This window comes from Euprymna scolopes, chromosome 44, assembly GCF_053919585.1.
Source record: "Euprymna scolopes isolate OS-2025 chromosome 44, ASM5391958v1, whole genome shotgun sequence".
Taxonomy (NCBI): domain Eukaryota; kingdom Metazoa; phylum Mollusca; class Cephalopoda; order Sepiida; family Sepiolidae; genus Euprymna; species Euprymna scolopes.
Window position 1 is genome coordinate 20,236,326 of NC_136525.1, and position 13,529 is coordinate 20,249,854.

The 13,529-nt window shown below is 35.2% G+C and overlaps 1 protein-coding gene across 11 annotated transcripts in view; it reads right to left on the bottom strand.

Moving 5' to 3' along the window:
* The window catches only part of LOC145268724 (uncharacterized), a 132,026-nt gene that overhangs the window by 42,795 nt on the left and 75,702 nt on the right, over positions 1 to 13,529 (bottom strand). For 9 of the 11 annotated variants that reach the window (XM_080124289.1, XM_080124291.1, XM_080124285.1 and 6 more), the window contains one exon: positions 1,953 to 2,043. In XM_080124289.1, coding sequence (XP_079980415.1) covers positions 1,953 to 2,043 — 91 coding nt within the window. Of the gene's footprint in view, positions 1 to 1,952; positions 2,044 to 11,768; positions 12,281 to 13,529 lie in introns of those variants that run through there. The other 2 variants (XM_080124284.1, XM_080124282.1) reach the window with 2 other exon arrangements.

Below are 13,529 nucleotides of genomic sequence, written 5' to 3' on the forward strand. Positions count from 1 at the left end.
TGTTCATTTATTGTAACCTGTTGTATTATGGTTTGTAACCTTCTATTCTATTATGGTTTGTAACCTTCTATTCTATTATGGTTTGTAACCTTCTATTCTATTATGGTTTGTAACCTTCTATTCTATTATGGTTTGTAACCTTCTATTCTATTATGGTTTGTAACCTTCTATTCTATTATGGTTTGTAACCTTCTATTCTATTATGGTTTGTAACCTTCTATTCTATTATGGTTTGTAACCTTCTATTCTATTATGGTTTGTAACCTTCTATTCTATTATGGTTTGTAACCTTCTATTCTATTATGGTTTGTAACCTTCTATTCTATTATGGTTTGTAACCTTCTATTCTATTATGGTTTGTAACCTTCTATTCTATTATGGTTTGTAACCTTCTATTCTATTATGGTTTGTAACCTTCTATTCTATTATGGTTTGTAACCTTCTATTCTATTATGGTTTGTAACCTTCTATTCTATTATGGTTTGTAACCTTCTATTCTATTATGGTTTGTAACCTTCTATTCTATTATGGTTTGTAACCTTCTATTCTATTATGGTTTGTAACCTTCTATTCTATTATGGTTTGTAACCTTCTATTCTATTATGGTTTGTAACCTTCTATTCTATTATGGTTTGTAACCTTCTATTCTATTATGGTTTGTAACCTTCTATTCTATTATGGTTTGTAACCTTCTATTCTATTATGGTTTGTAACCTTCTATTCTATTATGGTTTGTAACCTTCTATTCTATTATGGTTTGTAACCTTCTATTCTATTATGGTTTGTAACCTTCTATTCTATTATGGTTTGTAACCTTCTATTCTATTGTATTATGGTTTGTACTTTTAGCAATTTTAATCCAGAATTAAGTATTTCTATAATTGTTTACATCTGGTTTTGCCCGGATCCAATATTTTTTTGGCTTTGTCCGTCACCTATGCAAGTTAGCCCATCGTAGCCTCACTGTCGTCCTGGCGAGGTCTACTCAGCTGAAACAATGGCAGCGTGCAATTGATTGTGGACGCTTCGACTCAACCCATTTGCGTGCATGCGGCTGTATAAAGAACTCCCAGCTATGCATACATTTGCTTTCCTACACATACAAATAACTTTGTATTATTAGTGGAATGCGCAGGGACACAATGTTGTGATTTGATTATCTGCACACCTGATAAAAGGACTATGTTACGCCTTGTGCGTAGAGATACAATAATAATCCAGAATCTTCTAAAACCCAGTTATTTAAGCTTTTATGCACATAAATTAAACAGCCGAGTTGAGCCCAGCAGGGTGTAAACAATAGATTGATTCCATCCGTGGGACGCTAAACTCATGCGCACATGTTATTTAATTCTCCATGTGGAAATGGATTTTTATTTTACCCGTTTCTTATTTTTTGCTGAAGTAAGCATTTGAATTTTATGTTTTAGTCATTTTCAACCTAAAATTTTAACCGTTTCTACTTTAGTTCAGAAAGGACATTTTATTACCTCAGTCGCAGGGAGAGACTCAATTAAGGAGAAACTTTCCAGTTTTTCTTTTTCCATTTATTTTTCAATTATGAGGAAATAAATTTTGTATAAAATTTTATCCTCCGCCGCCGTCATTTTTTTTTTTTTTTTTAGTTTGCAGGGCTAGCACCGATGCCCACAGTACCGCAACAAGCCTATCTCTAAATGTTTTCAAGAATTGTTGTTGTCTGGGTTGGCATCTACTTATATCATTAGCAAGTTTTTGACTTTTAATTAGTTTTTAAAGCCCTTTACATTAAGTTCATGCCTTGTTTGAAGCAATTACTAGGGAAAAAAGATCTTGTGGATGAGTGCCCCTTCTCACTATCTGGTTGGAAAAAGACTAGGAAACAATCCATACATGGACTGGTTTCAAGAATATTGGGTCTGCAGACTTTGAACTTGAAGGATTGCATAATAAAAAACAAAACTTATAATTACCATCAGCATTAATGTCGTCCCAATGGTGGACATCCTGCTTACTCAAGAATTCTGTGGCATTAGGATTTAGACCCGGACTTTTCTGAGTGACCTGCAATAAGACAAAAATTAAAAACCTTTTATATAATATTAGCGGAGGTACCCGGCGTTGCCTGGGTGTGGAGAGGTTTTATGGTAAGGGTATTAATCAATGGAGCCCTAAAAAAAAAAAAAAAAAAAAAAAAAAAAAAAAAAAAAAAAAATACCTGTGTGAACGAGAAAAAAAAAAAAAAAAAAAAAAAATTTAACGGTTTAATTGCCGGGCTCACTATGACATGACTTTACCACCATTCAAATTAAGCTTCAATTGTTGCAAGGTGTCTGATAATTTTGCAAATATAGCAACAAAAAAGACCCCCCCCCCCCAGTGTAAAAAACGGCCCAGTTGATAGTGAAAGGATTAATGTTTTTGGCCAAGAGATTGAGCTTTCCAACAATACTAATTTTGTCAGTGTTGGTTGCGTGTGTCGAAAGTTTTAGCGAGACACACTAACAGACGTTTGAGATCTAATTTATAAAACTCCATATTTTCAAACTATGTCTAAAAGTCGCAGAGCAGAGCTAGGGGCCTCAAATGAATGGATTTTTTACGGACCATTTCTTTTATGGGTCTTTAGCCAGTTAAAATAGTTTGAGGCAGAATTAGCAATAACTAGAAATCATATATAAAAGGCTATATGTCTGTCTGTCTTTCTTCATATTTTGAAACTATTTCCTCCAAAACTAAAAGCCACAAAGTGGCGCTAGGGGCCTCAAATGATTGGATTTTTTATGTATCATTCTGCTATGGGTCTTTAATAAGTTAAAATAATTTTTCAAGGGGACAAAAAGTGGTCAAAATTGAAGGAAAAAAAAAAAAAAAAAAAAAGAAAACTGGTTATACATTTTGTAAATTCATAAGTTTATTTTTTAATCAGTTTACACGCGTGTCACATTGGTAGTGGTAACGTCACCAGCTTTGAATGCTATTTTTACTTTCGGTTTCGATTCTAGCTGATGGCACTCAAAATACTTTTCTTTTTTTTTTTAACTTTTGAAATCACGACTATAATAATATATATGAAATATGGATAAATTAAAATATATTTAAGCATATTTTACGACCGGGCAAAGCCCTTCCATAGTATAAGTAAAAACAATTTTTTTTTTTTTTTTTTTTTTTTTTTAAATTTCATCGGTTAATAAATTGTTTTATACAATATTTATATCTATGAAAAAAACGTATATAAAGACACTGTAGTTTACTTAACAACAGAGTTGCATACATTATTTTTCAATGTAACATCACCAGTAAAGACAACCATCTTAAGGTGGCCATGAAATGAGTCACACATCTTGGAGACCGTATCAGTCTATAGAAGTGAAAGCTTTCATAATGAGAGAGTCAACAGTGTTGTAGCAGTGCTTGTTGTTCTTGGCCTTGATCACACCCCAGAAAATATAATCAAGGGGATTGCAGGTAGGTGAGGAAGGAGGTCACAAGTCAGGTAACCAGTGGTAAATAACATTGTTAAGATGTCATGCTTGGGTTGTCTTGGTTGTGTGCAAGAGCAGAGTTGTGCAGCAAGATGCAGGTGTCCGGCAGTAATCCCATCCATTCAGGGCTTCATCACTCCTATTGGTATCTCCTGACATTTCATTTTATGTCAAATGTTTGAGTTTATCACTACGTGTACATATACACACAACATTATATATATATATATATATATATATATATATATATATATATATACATACATACACACGCACTTTTTTTTTTTTTTTTTTTACATTTTTTTGGTAGAATTGTTGTAATAAATGAAAAGGGGATAGAAACGGAGGGGGGGAAAAAAAAAAAAAAAAAAAAAAAAAAAAAACTTTAGATGGAATGTGTCCCGCCAAATAGTTCCAACTGTAACTGAAGGTTTCTCTGCTTACACAAAGTAGAGGGGAGGGGGCTAAAACTGATGGCAAATGCCTCGTGGACAGACAGGTGGTTGGTTGGTTGTTTGTTTTACAAGCATATCAAATCTTTTCAGGTTATTTAATGCCGAATCCAGTAATTTTGAAGAAATTTTTTAATAGAATATAAGTTTTTTTTTTCAAGTCGGTTTCTATTTAACCCATAGTTGGGACCTTAACAGGTACTACCACTCCGGGTCAGAGTGGACCTGGGAGCAATGGCAATTAAAGGGTGGCTCCAAAGCCAGCAAACTGGGGCTTCACCATTGGATATAGTTTGTCATATCCCGGACAAGGACAGACAGGTGGAACTTAGTGTGTCCTCTGTGCAAAACAAAACTCATCCGGAAAGAATGTAGAACTACAGTCCTTTTCATCTACTAAGTGTTGTCCAATAGCAGATTCTACTAATTGGGAACTCCTGGAAATAGGCTGATGATTCCAGATGAAACGAGGCACATGCTGGGTAATTATAACCTGAAGATGTTGGGTCATCTTGCCTATATAGAGGGCACCACACCAACATTGAAATTTATAAACAATATTGCTTGACTGCAAGATAGGCAAGACATCCTTACGAAAAGAGGGAAATGCGCACTTTGTAAAAAAAAAAAAAAAAATGCAATTTAGAGGGATAAAGCACCAAAATTATAAGTGACAAGAGAGGAAATCTTGTCTCCAATACGTTAGCCTTCGCGCGCACGCACGTGTGTTATATATATATATATATATATATATATATATATATATATCACACACACACTAGCAGGCTGCCTGCCCGTCATTGCCCGATCATAAAATATGCATGATTAGGTTTTAATTTATGCAGCCAATTTTCTATATTATTATTCAATATATAATAATGGTTTGAAAAGTAAAAAAAACATCCGCCAGAAGCTACCAATAGATGGATGCAAAAGGTTAAAAATTAAGCAACTTTGTGCCATAAGTTTCGTTTTGCTCATGTGCAAAAGTAACAGCAAGAGTAATCTTTTATTTGACTTACCCTGCTTTGTAAACTGCTTTGTTTTTTTGAGTTTGACTACTTAGTAGCATTTTTGCCAGTTAAAAAACAAATTGAATCGAATTAGGTAGTTCGCTTGAAGCATTGCTGGTAAACAAATGAGATTGGAAGAGCCAAGAGCAATAGAAAAAAGTGGTAATGTGAATGGAAAAAAGATGAAGTTGTATTGAGACAATGGTAAACAACTATTTTTATCTATCAAAAATATTCCACGATCAATAAGCTAGGCTACTGATATGTCTGAGGTAATGTTAAGTCCTTAGATAGTAAATTTTTTTTTTTTTTTTTTTTTTTTTTTTTTACAAGTTAATTTCAGAAGTCTTCCCTTTATCAAACAAACAAAAAAGTAATATACAAAATGGAGGAAAAATCACGAATGCAAATATTTGTGTGCTAGAACGGTTTAAAAGTTAAATTCTATGTGAGAGACCAGACAGACAGACACCGACAGAGACCAGACCAGACAGACACCGACAGAGACCAGACAGGCAGAGAGAGAGAGAGAGAGAGAGAAAGAGAGAGGGTCACAACCAGACCTGACATTCAACCAGCTGTTACTGTTAGGCAGGCAATGTTGATCGTGGCGAGAATATCAAGTATTCCATATTGATTCAGACAAATCAGAGACAATAAACAAACACAATGGAAAGACTTCAGTAGAATAGAAAACATTTAAGGGTTCTTATATACCACAGGGGCATGCACATTACTGAGACTACTTTTGAACAACATAAAGTGTTAATCTAATGGTATGTATGAATGTGACAATTTTGTAGACACCTGCGATATGATAATCGGAGCTTCAAATTTTACATAAATTTTAATCGGGGGAACTGCAGAAAAATCTTTGTGATATAGGTACTCTTCACAGAAGAGATGTCATACATGTCAGGAAAGTTTTATTTTTTATACAGAAAATGTTTTTTTTAAATGATTTTTAGCGATTTTAATAGCAAATTGTAGCCATTACGAGGTTTATTTTGATTTTGATAGTTCGAATTGAGTTGTACTCATTGATGAAGCATGACTGATCCAAATAATGCATCTGCATAAAATAATAATCCTGCTTAAATATTATAAAAAAGACAATGTAAAAAAAACAAAAAAAAAACAAAACGGGAAGAAAATGGCATAAATAAACCTGTGTATATGGGGGGGGAGAACTAAAGAATAAGCGAAGTAAAAAAAAAAAAAAAAAAAAAAAAAAAACGTTTGGTCGGGAGGAGGGATTGAACCCGGAACACAAAAAAATCTAATGTAAGGCAAACGAACACGTGAAAACAGAAAAATGAACACGTGAAAAATGGCTTAAATGAGCCTGTTTTGATATTAAAATTTTAAAAATCGGTGGATACCCGGGTGTCGCTAAGAATAAGCGAAGTATAAAAAAAAATAAAAAAAAAAAAAAAAAACAGGAAAACGAACGTTACGTGAAAAATGGCTTAAATAATACAGGGTTCAATATTTAAATTTAAACAATCGACAAAAAAAAAAAAAAAAAAAAAAAAAAAACATCTCACACGATTCGAACCCAAACGGTTAGATAATGAACAAACGCGTTAACCAACTGCGCTAAAGCGATGGAGATGAAGTTTACTCGGTTTTTCAACTATTTAAAGTAAATTAGGTCATGACGTCATCTGATGCATGCATACAATCGGGCATCGTTACGAGAAACCCGTTTTTGTTGGTAAATCAAAACTCCGGGGATGGGGGTTAAAAATAAAAAAAAATGTTTTGGTAGGTAAGTATGAGGATCGAACCCGAACCCGAACCCTTGAGGCAAAGTTTGAAATTAAAGTGTGAAAAAAAAAAAAAGAAAAAAGTGAGACGGTTTTAATCATTGGGCCACCACGAGATGCTAACGGAAACACGTTTGAATTTACTTGGATTTGGCAGGTGCCCGTTTTAAAGCGTTCCCGCAGTAAATGAAATACTATATAGTATTTCATTTACTGCGGGAACGCTTTTTTTTTAAATTTTTATTTTCCCAAGATGTTATAGGAAAAAACTAACCCACATGCAGTGAGCGACACGTGTTGAACATTTATCTTCCCGAAGTCGAGCAAATTAAATAGACAGGCGAGCTCCGTTGTTAACTCTTAATATTAAGATATTACGATTTATATGTGATATAAAAAGTTTTAAGAAGTTGTGAACCGACCGACCGCTTCTCTGAAAAAATCCTTTTGTAGACATACAGAAAAAGTGAACACATACACTATATATATATATATATATATATATATATATATATAAAATATATTTTAGTCATCGACATACAGACCTGTTTGGTTGTTTCACAACTCATCAGTGCCGCTAGACTAACACCTCTCCCAAGCCGAGGATCGAACCTAGAACCGTCGTGATGACAGTCGGCAGTCCTACCCCCTGACTACGGAATCGGTGGCCGAAATTAAACTGTCCGAATGTCTATTTAAATAAACATCCGTCCGTGTAAACAAACCGCGAGCTTCGCATTATTTCAGCTAAATTAAGTAGCGAGTAAGATAATTTACGAGAGTGCTCTACCGAAGAGGGGAGCTTTATAAAATATATTTTAGTCATCGACATACAGACCTGTTTCGTTGTTTCACAACTCATCAGTGCCGCTAGACTAACACCTCTCCCAAGCCGAGGATCGAACCTAGAACCGTCGTGATGACAGTCGGCAGTCCTACCCCCTGACTACGGAATCGGTGGCCGAAATTAAACTGTCCGAACGTCTATTTAAATAAACATCCGTCCGCCACTCGTAGAGGGCTCAAACGTTTGTTATGTAGTAACAAACAAAACAGAAATCCTTTAAATTGCTACTGTGCATATGGATCCAAACCTATACTGTCTCAATAAAAAAACATTTTGAGCCAATCAGAAATTTTAGGATTTGCTTTCTGAACCCATCTCTAAATCCATAAAAGGCCTGATTTGTTTTCAATAAACTTGTTGGTTATAGTCAGCCAACATACTTCCTAATTTCCCGTGTAGCGCTACTGGAAATAGTGACAAGGGAGATCAGTTCCTCCAGTTTTATTGTTATTCAGTATTTCTATTGTGAAGAGATTTATTGAAATAAAAGAAAAGGACGTTATCGAAAATTATACAGATAAAAATAACTCATCTTTTTTTCTATAGTCATCTGCAAAAATTCTAAACATAAAATTTGGTGCTTATTTAGAAATACACAAAAACAAGTGAAGCATGTATGGTCCCGTGAGTGCACAACGAAAAAAAAAAAAAAAAAAAAAAAATTAAATAAAGACTAAGCCCCCCCCCCTCCCATTTAGCCCCAAAAGTCTCCAGCGGACGTAAAATCCTTTCTGTATATGTATATATATATATATATATATATACATATATAATTTTTTTTTACTCATATCATGTTTAATGTTTATGCAATATTTAAAAAGATTCCAAGGCATAGTTATTGAGAAAAGTGTGGACAGACGAAAAGACAAGGGTGAATTTACAGGTCCACACTCATTTTATCGGGGCTGGAGGGAACCAAAAATTATGTACGTACTCATCACAAGACAAAGATGTCACACTCCAAAAATCATATGGGTTTAGTTAATAACTTTTTTATTTGACTAATAAACAAAAATATTTAATTGTCAAAGGTCAACTAAAGATAAATTTGTCTATAGAGATTTCGGTGGTCACAATTTTATAACTATAGATTAAATAAAAATATTTATATAAAAAAAAAAAATAAGTATCTATTTGTTATGTTTTGGTATTACAAGCGTAAGATTTACTTGGTTGCAAATATTTTTATGAGTTCCCTCTCTTTTAGATTAGCAGCTTTACTAAGGCTTGAGAGTAAAGACTACACTACTACAACTCTCTAGTTAAAGGGATTAAAAACAAAACACCCCTTTGCAAAACATAGGATAACCTTACCACACAAGTATGACAATGGTCGCCGGAGTTATTTATTTGTTTCCCCACAAAACAAAATGTGACAAGGTCGGTTTAATGTGGGTGATAACCAGCTCCCCCTCAAAAGGGAATTCTGCAAAAATAAAATTTATCCCTCCTCCCTCCATTGACTAAGGACAATCAATTTGAGTGCAGCATTTGTGCAGACACCACACTTCAGTGACCAGCCCAGTACAAGTACCGGATATCGACTGTTGATAGGATCTTACAAGGGATAGATTGTCAAGGGAGACAACTCACTACATCAAAGATGTTTTTAAAATGCACTCGCAGGGGAAACTTTTCTAAATTCAAGTATGGCTAAGACGTTTCAAAAGGATGATTTTTTCTTTTTAGTATTATGCATGAAATCTGAAGAAAAACACTTTAACTGAGTAGATATGCCTGCAGTATCTACTTATTTTCTGGATGACATATTTGATAGGATCGAGGTTATTGATTGAAAGAGGAATGCAAAGTAAATTCATTGAAAAATAAACCTTTATCGGTTTACATAAAAACATTTTAAATTATTCAAAAAAATATTTTAGAGAATGTTGTAAAACTTTTAGAAATTTTTCAAAGAAATTATTTTTATAACTAGATTTAGTTCGTTCCATGACATTTTTTTTTCTGTTTGACGTTTTTTTATATGGCTTATTACACCATATTGGCAATATGACAATAAATAATATTTTTTTTTTTTGCCCTACTATACCCCCCCCCTTAAATCATGGTCACAAAACTATTAAAACCATTAGCAATAGACAAAGGAAGCTAATGAGGAAATGGATAAAACTTAGGAAAATCATGATAGTTAACCATTACAGAACTCTGAAAATGTGACAGGGATACGTGTTCATTCACACAATTCTGAGAAAGCACGTTTAGGACCGCAAAGTACAACGCGAAAAGAGATCACGGGTAAATCTCTGAGTAAACACCAAAGTGTCTAATGTGACTGTATATCGTTGCAGATTTGGTCTGTTCAGTTGCAGTAGAGGGAAGTATTTAAGTATTGCAATGAGGCCAAAACCATAATAATCTGTATGTAACAGAAGCAACCGTTACATTCTGACAAGTAGACAGCAGATCTAATCCAAGCAGATCATATGTGTAATACTGACTTGATTTTTAACTTCAATATGTTCAGCATGTCATAATCTTAAAAGTACTTGTGGATTTATTGGGTTTAAGCATTCTATCTTTTATACCACATTCATTATATATGCTGGGATGCATTGGATAGCTTAAAAAATTGACTACCTAACCCTAACCTATCTCTGACCAAGTATTTATCCTCCTTTGTCACTCTCTACCAACAGATTGCTACCTCAACTGCTCTACATCCAACACAAGAACTCCGATCCATTCTTTCATCAACATAGCATATTTTACATGCTGACATGTGTTGGATACTTTTCAGAAATTGACTTTCAAACTAACCTATCTTTGGCCAGGTCCTATACTTCTTTCTCAACTAGTCTTATCACTTCCTCCCAAATTTTATTTGGCCTACCCCGAAAACTATACCATTACTCACTGAATATACAGAATTAAAAAATTAAAAACACATCATAATGAACTAATATAACTGACATCCCCAAGCATAGTTTTGACCTTATACACTATTCAGAAACAAATGGATCAAACACTGAACTGGATACATGTTCACTCCAATCTAAATGATACCCTTTGTACATATGCTTGAAAAAAAATTGGGGGGGGGGGGGGGGTGGAAGGGGGGGGGGTGGAAGTAAGTGGGAGATTACATTTTTTTTTATTTTTATAACAGTACAATACAGTGAAATGTTATTGATATGCAATTATAGATTCCAGACAATTCATATGACCCATGATCAGAACAAGATTTCATTCAATAATTTTTTTTTATTAAATTATTTTATTCTATTTTACTTATATATCCCATAACTGCAGTCATTTGGAAATGGCCTGATGAGATCTAAAATGAATTGCATTTTTTTTTTTTTTTTTTTTTTTTTTTAAATAATTTGTTTTTTAAAATTATTTATAAAATGGATTATTTAAAGAGAAGCAAAAAGCTTATGAGATTGATATAGTAAATTTGTTTGGATCACAGAAGAGCATTGGAAATTATCAATTCATTGCAGGGTCAAGTTCCACAGCTTGATGACATCAGGCCTGGTAACAACAAAACACACGATTTTCATTTATTTATTTATAGGCGACAAACTTTTAAATCAACAATTTCCATTAATTACAGATTCGACAAATATTTTGTGGCAATTCATCACAAAGAGACCAACATCAGAGCAACATTTGCAAAAATTGTGCAATTTTTATAATCATTTTCGAAGCATTCAATGAAATCAACCTATCAGCTGGCAACCTCGTTTGTGCAATCTAACCCTATTAGATTATGTAAATTCCTATGCCGATGCTGATAAACCAGACACAATAGACCATTTGGAAGACAACATTCAAGGCGAAATATAGCCTAATTTAATGTTTAGACTTAATGATTGGACCTCTAGATTATGCCATATACACATGGACTGCACTGGGGCCATATGCCTGAAATTGTATTTAAAATATAAATGTCAACAATTAATCTTTGGAATAAACCACATATTTGTTAAATTTTTTTGTTTTTGTTATTTTCACTGCCTCCAAAAAAAAAAAAAAAAAAAAAAGGTAAAAACATACACGCAAATTAAATGAAAGTTATACTATAAACCAACAAATATTGTACGAGTAAATAAAGACATTAAAAGAAGCTGAACAGACTGGATGGAACGTTCATTAGTGTCTGCGTGTCTCCGAGCATATGTTGTCCAAGTGAAGCACATAAAAAGCAACAGCTAGCTGTGTGGGCCGTACACGCATGTGCCCCCCCCCCAACCTACCTTCCGTGGTTGTTTTCTCTGCACACACAAAACACACGAGTTGGCGGAATAATAGTACACATCGCCAGGTATCATCTATTCTCCGGTTGGTGGCTCTTCAAGTTTAACGTCGTCGTCACACCAACAACTCGTGGGTAGCATTAAGCTCAAGTCAAAGTGACACACAAGGAAGGACAGATGAATAAAAAAAAAAAAAAAAATTAAAAAAAAAAAAAAAAGAAAAAAAAAAAAGTTGGAAAAAACTCCTCCACGGCTAAACCATATGGTGTCCAAATCCAAAACGATGCTGGAATAACGATATTCCACAGGGATAGAGAGAAGAGAATAAAACCTCTTCACAATGTGATGGACATTAGCAGAACATGACCATAGCAACTAATTAGTGATGGTGTTGAAATTAAAAGCGGCAGGTAATATTAATCATTTGCTCGGAAGGTATGACTGTAGCAGCCATAACAGATTTGACCGCCTTAAACACAGGTTACAGCTTTTGATGTAATAGCTGCAGTAATAACAGCACAATCGTTGCCGTCTTTGTCAGTGTTGTCATGGTGGTAGGGAGAGGAACTCGATTAAGAGCAGCAGTTACAATAGTAATAAGTGTCCTGCTGTATGACAGAAGTGTTTTAGATAGTGACAAGACTATTACTTTTTTTGATTTTAGAAAGTTTTAAACATACATTGTTTTTATTGAAATCAGTACAAAAAAAAAGAGCGTGAGAGAGAAAGGCAGGAAAAAGCATGAAGAGAGAGAGAAAGGCAGGAAAAAGCATGAAGAGAGAGAGAAAGGCAGGAAAAAGCATGAAGAGAGAGAGAAAGGCAGGAAAAAGCATGAAGAGAGAGAGAAAGGCAGGAAAAAGCATGAAGAGAGAGAGAAAGGCAGGAAAAAGCATGAAGAGAGAGAGAAAGGCAGGAAAAAGCATGAAGAGAGAGAGAAAGGCAGGAAAAAGCATGAAGAGAGAGAGAAAGGCAGGAAAAAGCATGAAGAGAGAGAGAAAGGCAGGAAAAAGCATGAAGAGAGAGAGAAAGGCGGGGAAGGAGAGAGAGAGAGAGAGAAAGGCGGGGAAGGAGAGAGAGAGAGAGAGAAAGGCGGGGAAGGAGAGAGAGAGAGAGAGAAAGGCGGGGAAGGAGAGAGAGAGAGAGAGAAAGGCGGGGAAGGAGAGAGAGAGAGAGAGAAAGGCGGGGAAGGAGAGAGAGAGAGAGAGAAAGGCGGGGAAGGAGAGAGAGAGAGAAAGGCGGGGAAGGAGAGAGAGAGAGAAAGGCGGGGAAGGAGAGAGAGAGAGAAAAACGGGGAAGGAGAGAGAGAGAGAAAAACGGGGAAGGAGAGAGAGAGAGAAAAACGGGGAAGGAGAGAGAGAGAGAAAAACGGGGAAGGAGAGAGAGAGAGAAAAACGGGGAAGGAGAGAGAGAGAGAAAAACGGGGAAGGAGAGAGAGAGAGAGAAAAACGGGGAAGGAGAGAGAGAGAGAGAAAAACGGGGAAGGAGAGAGAGAGAGAGAAAAACGGGGAAGGAGAGAGAGAGAGAAAAACGGGGAAGGAGAGAGAGAGAGAAAAACGGGGAAGGAGAGAGAGAGAGAAAAACGGGGAAGGAGAGAGAGAGAGAAAAACGGGGAAGGAGAGAGAGAGAGAAAAACGGGGAAGGAGAGAGAGAGAGAAAAACGGGGAAGGAGAGAGAGAGAGAAAAACGGGGAAGGAGAGAGAGAGAGAAAAACGGGGAAGGAGAGAGAGAGAGAAAAACGGGGAAGGAGAGAGAGAGAGAAAA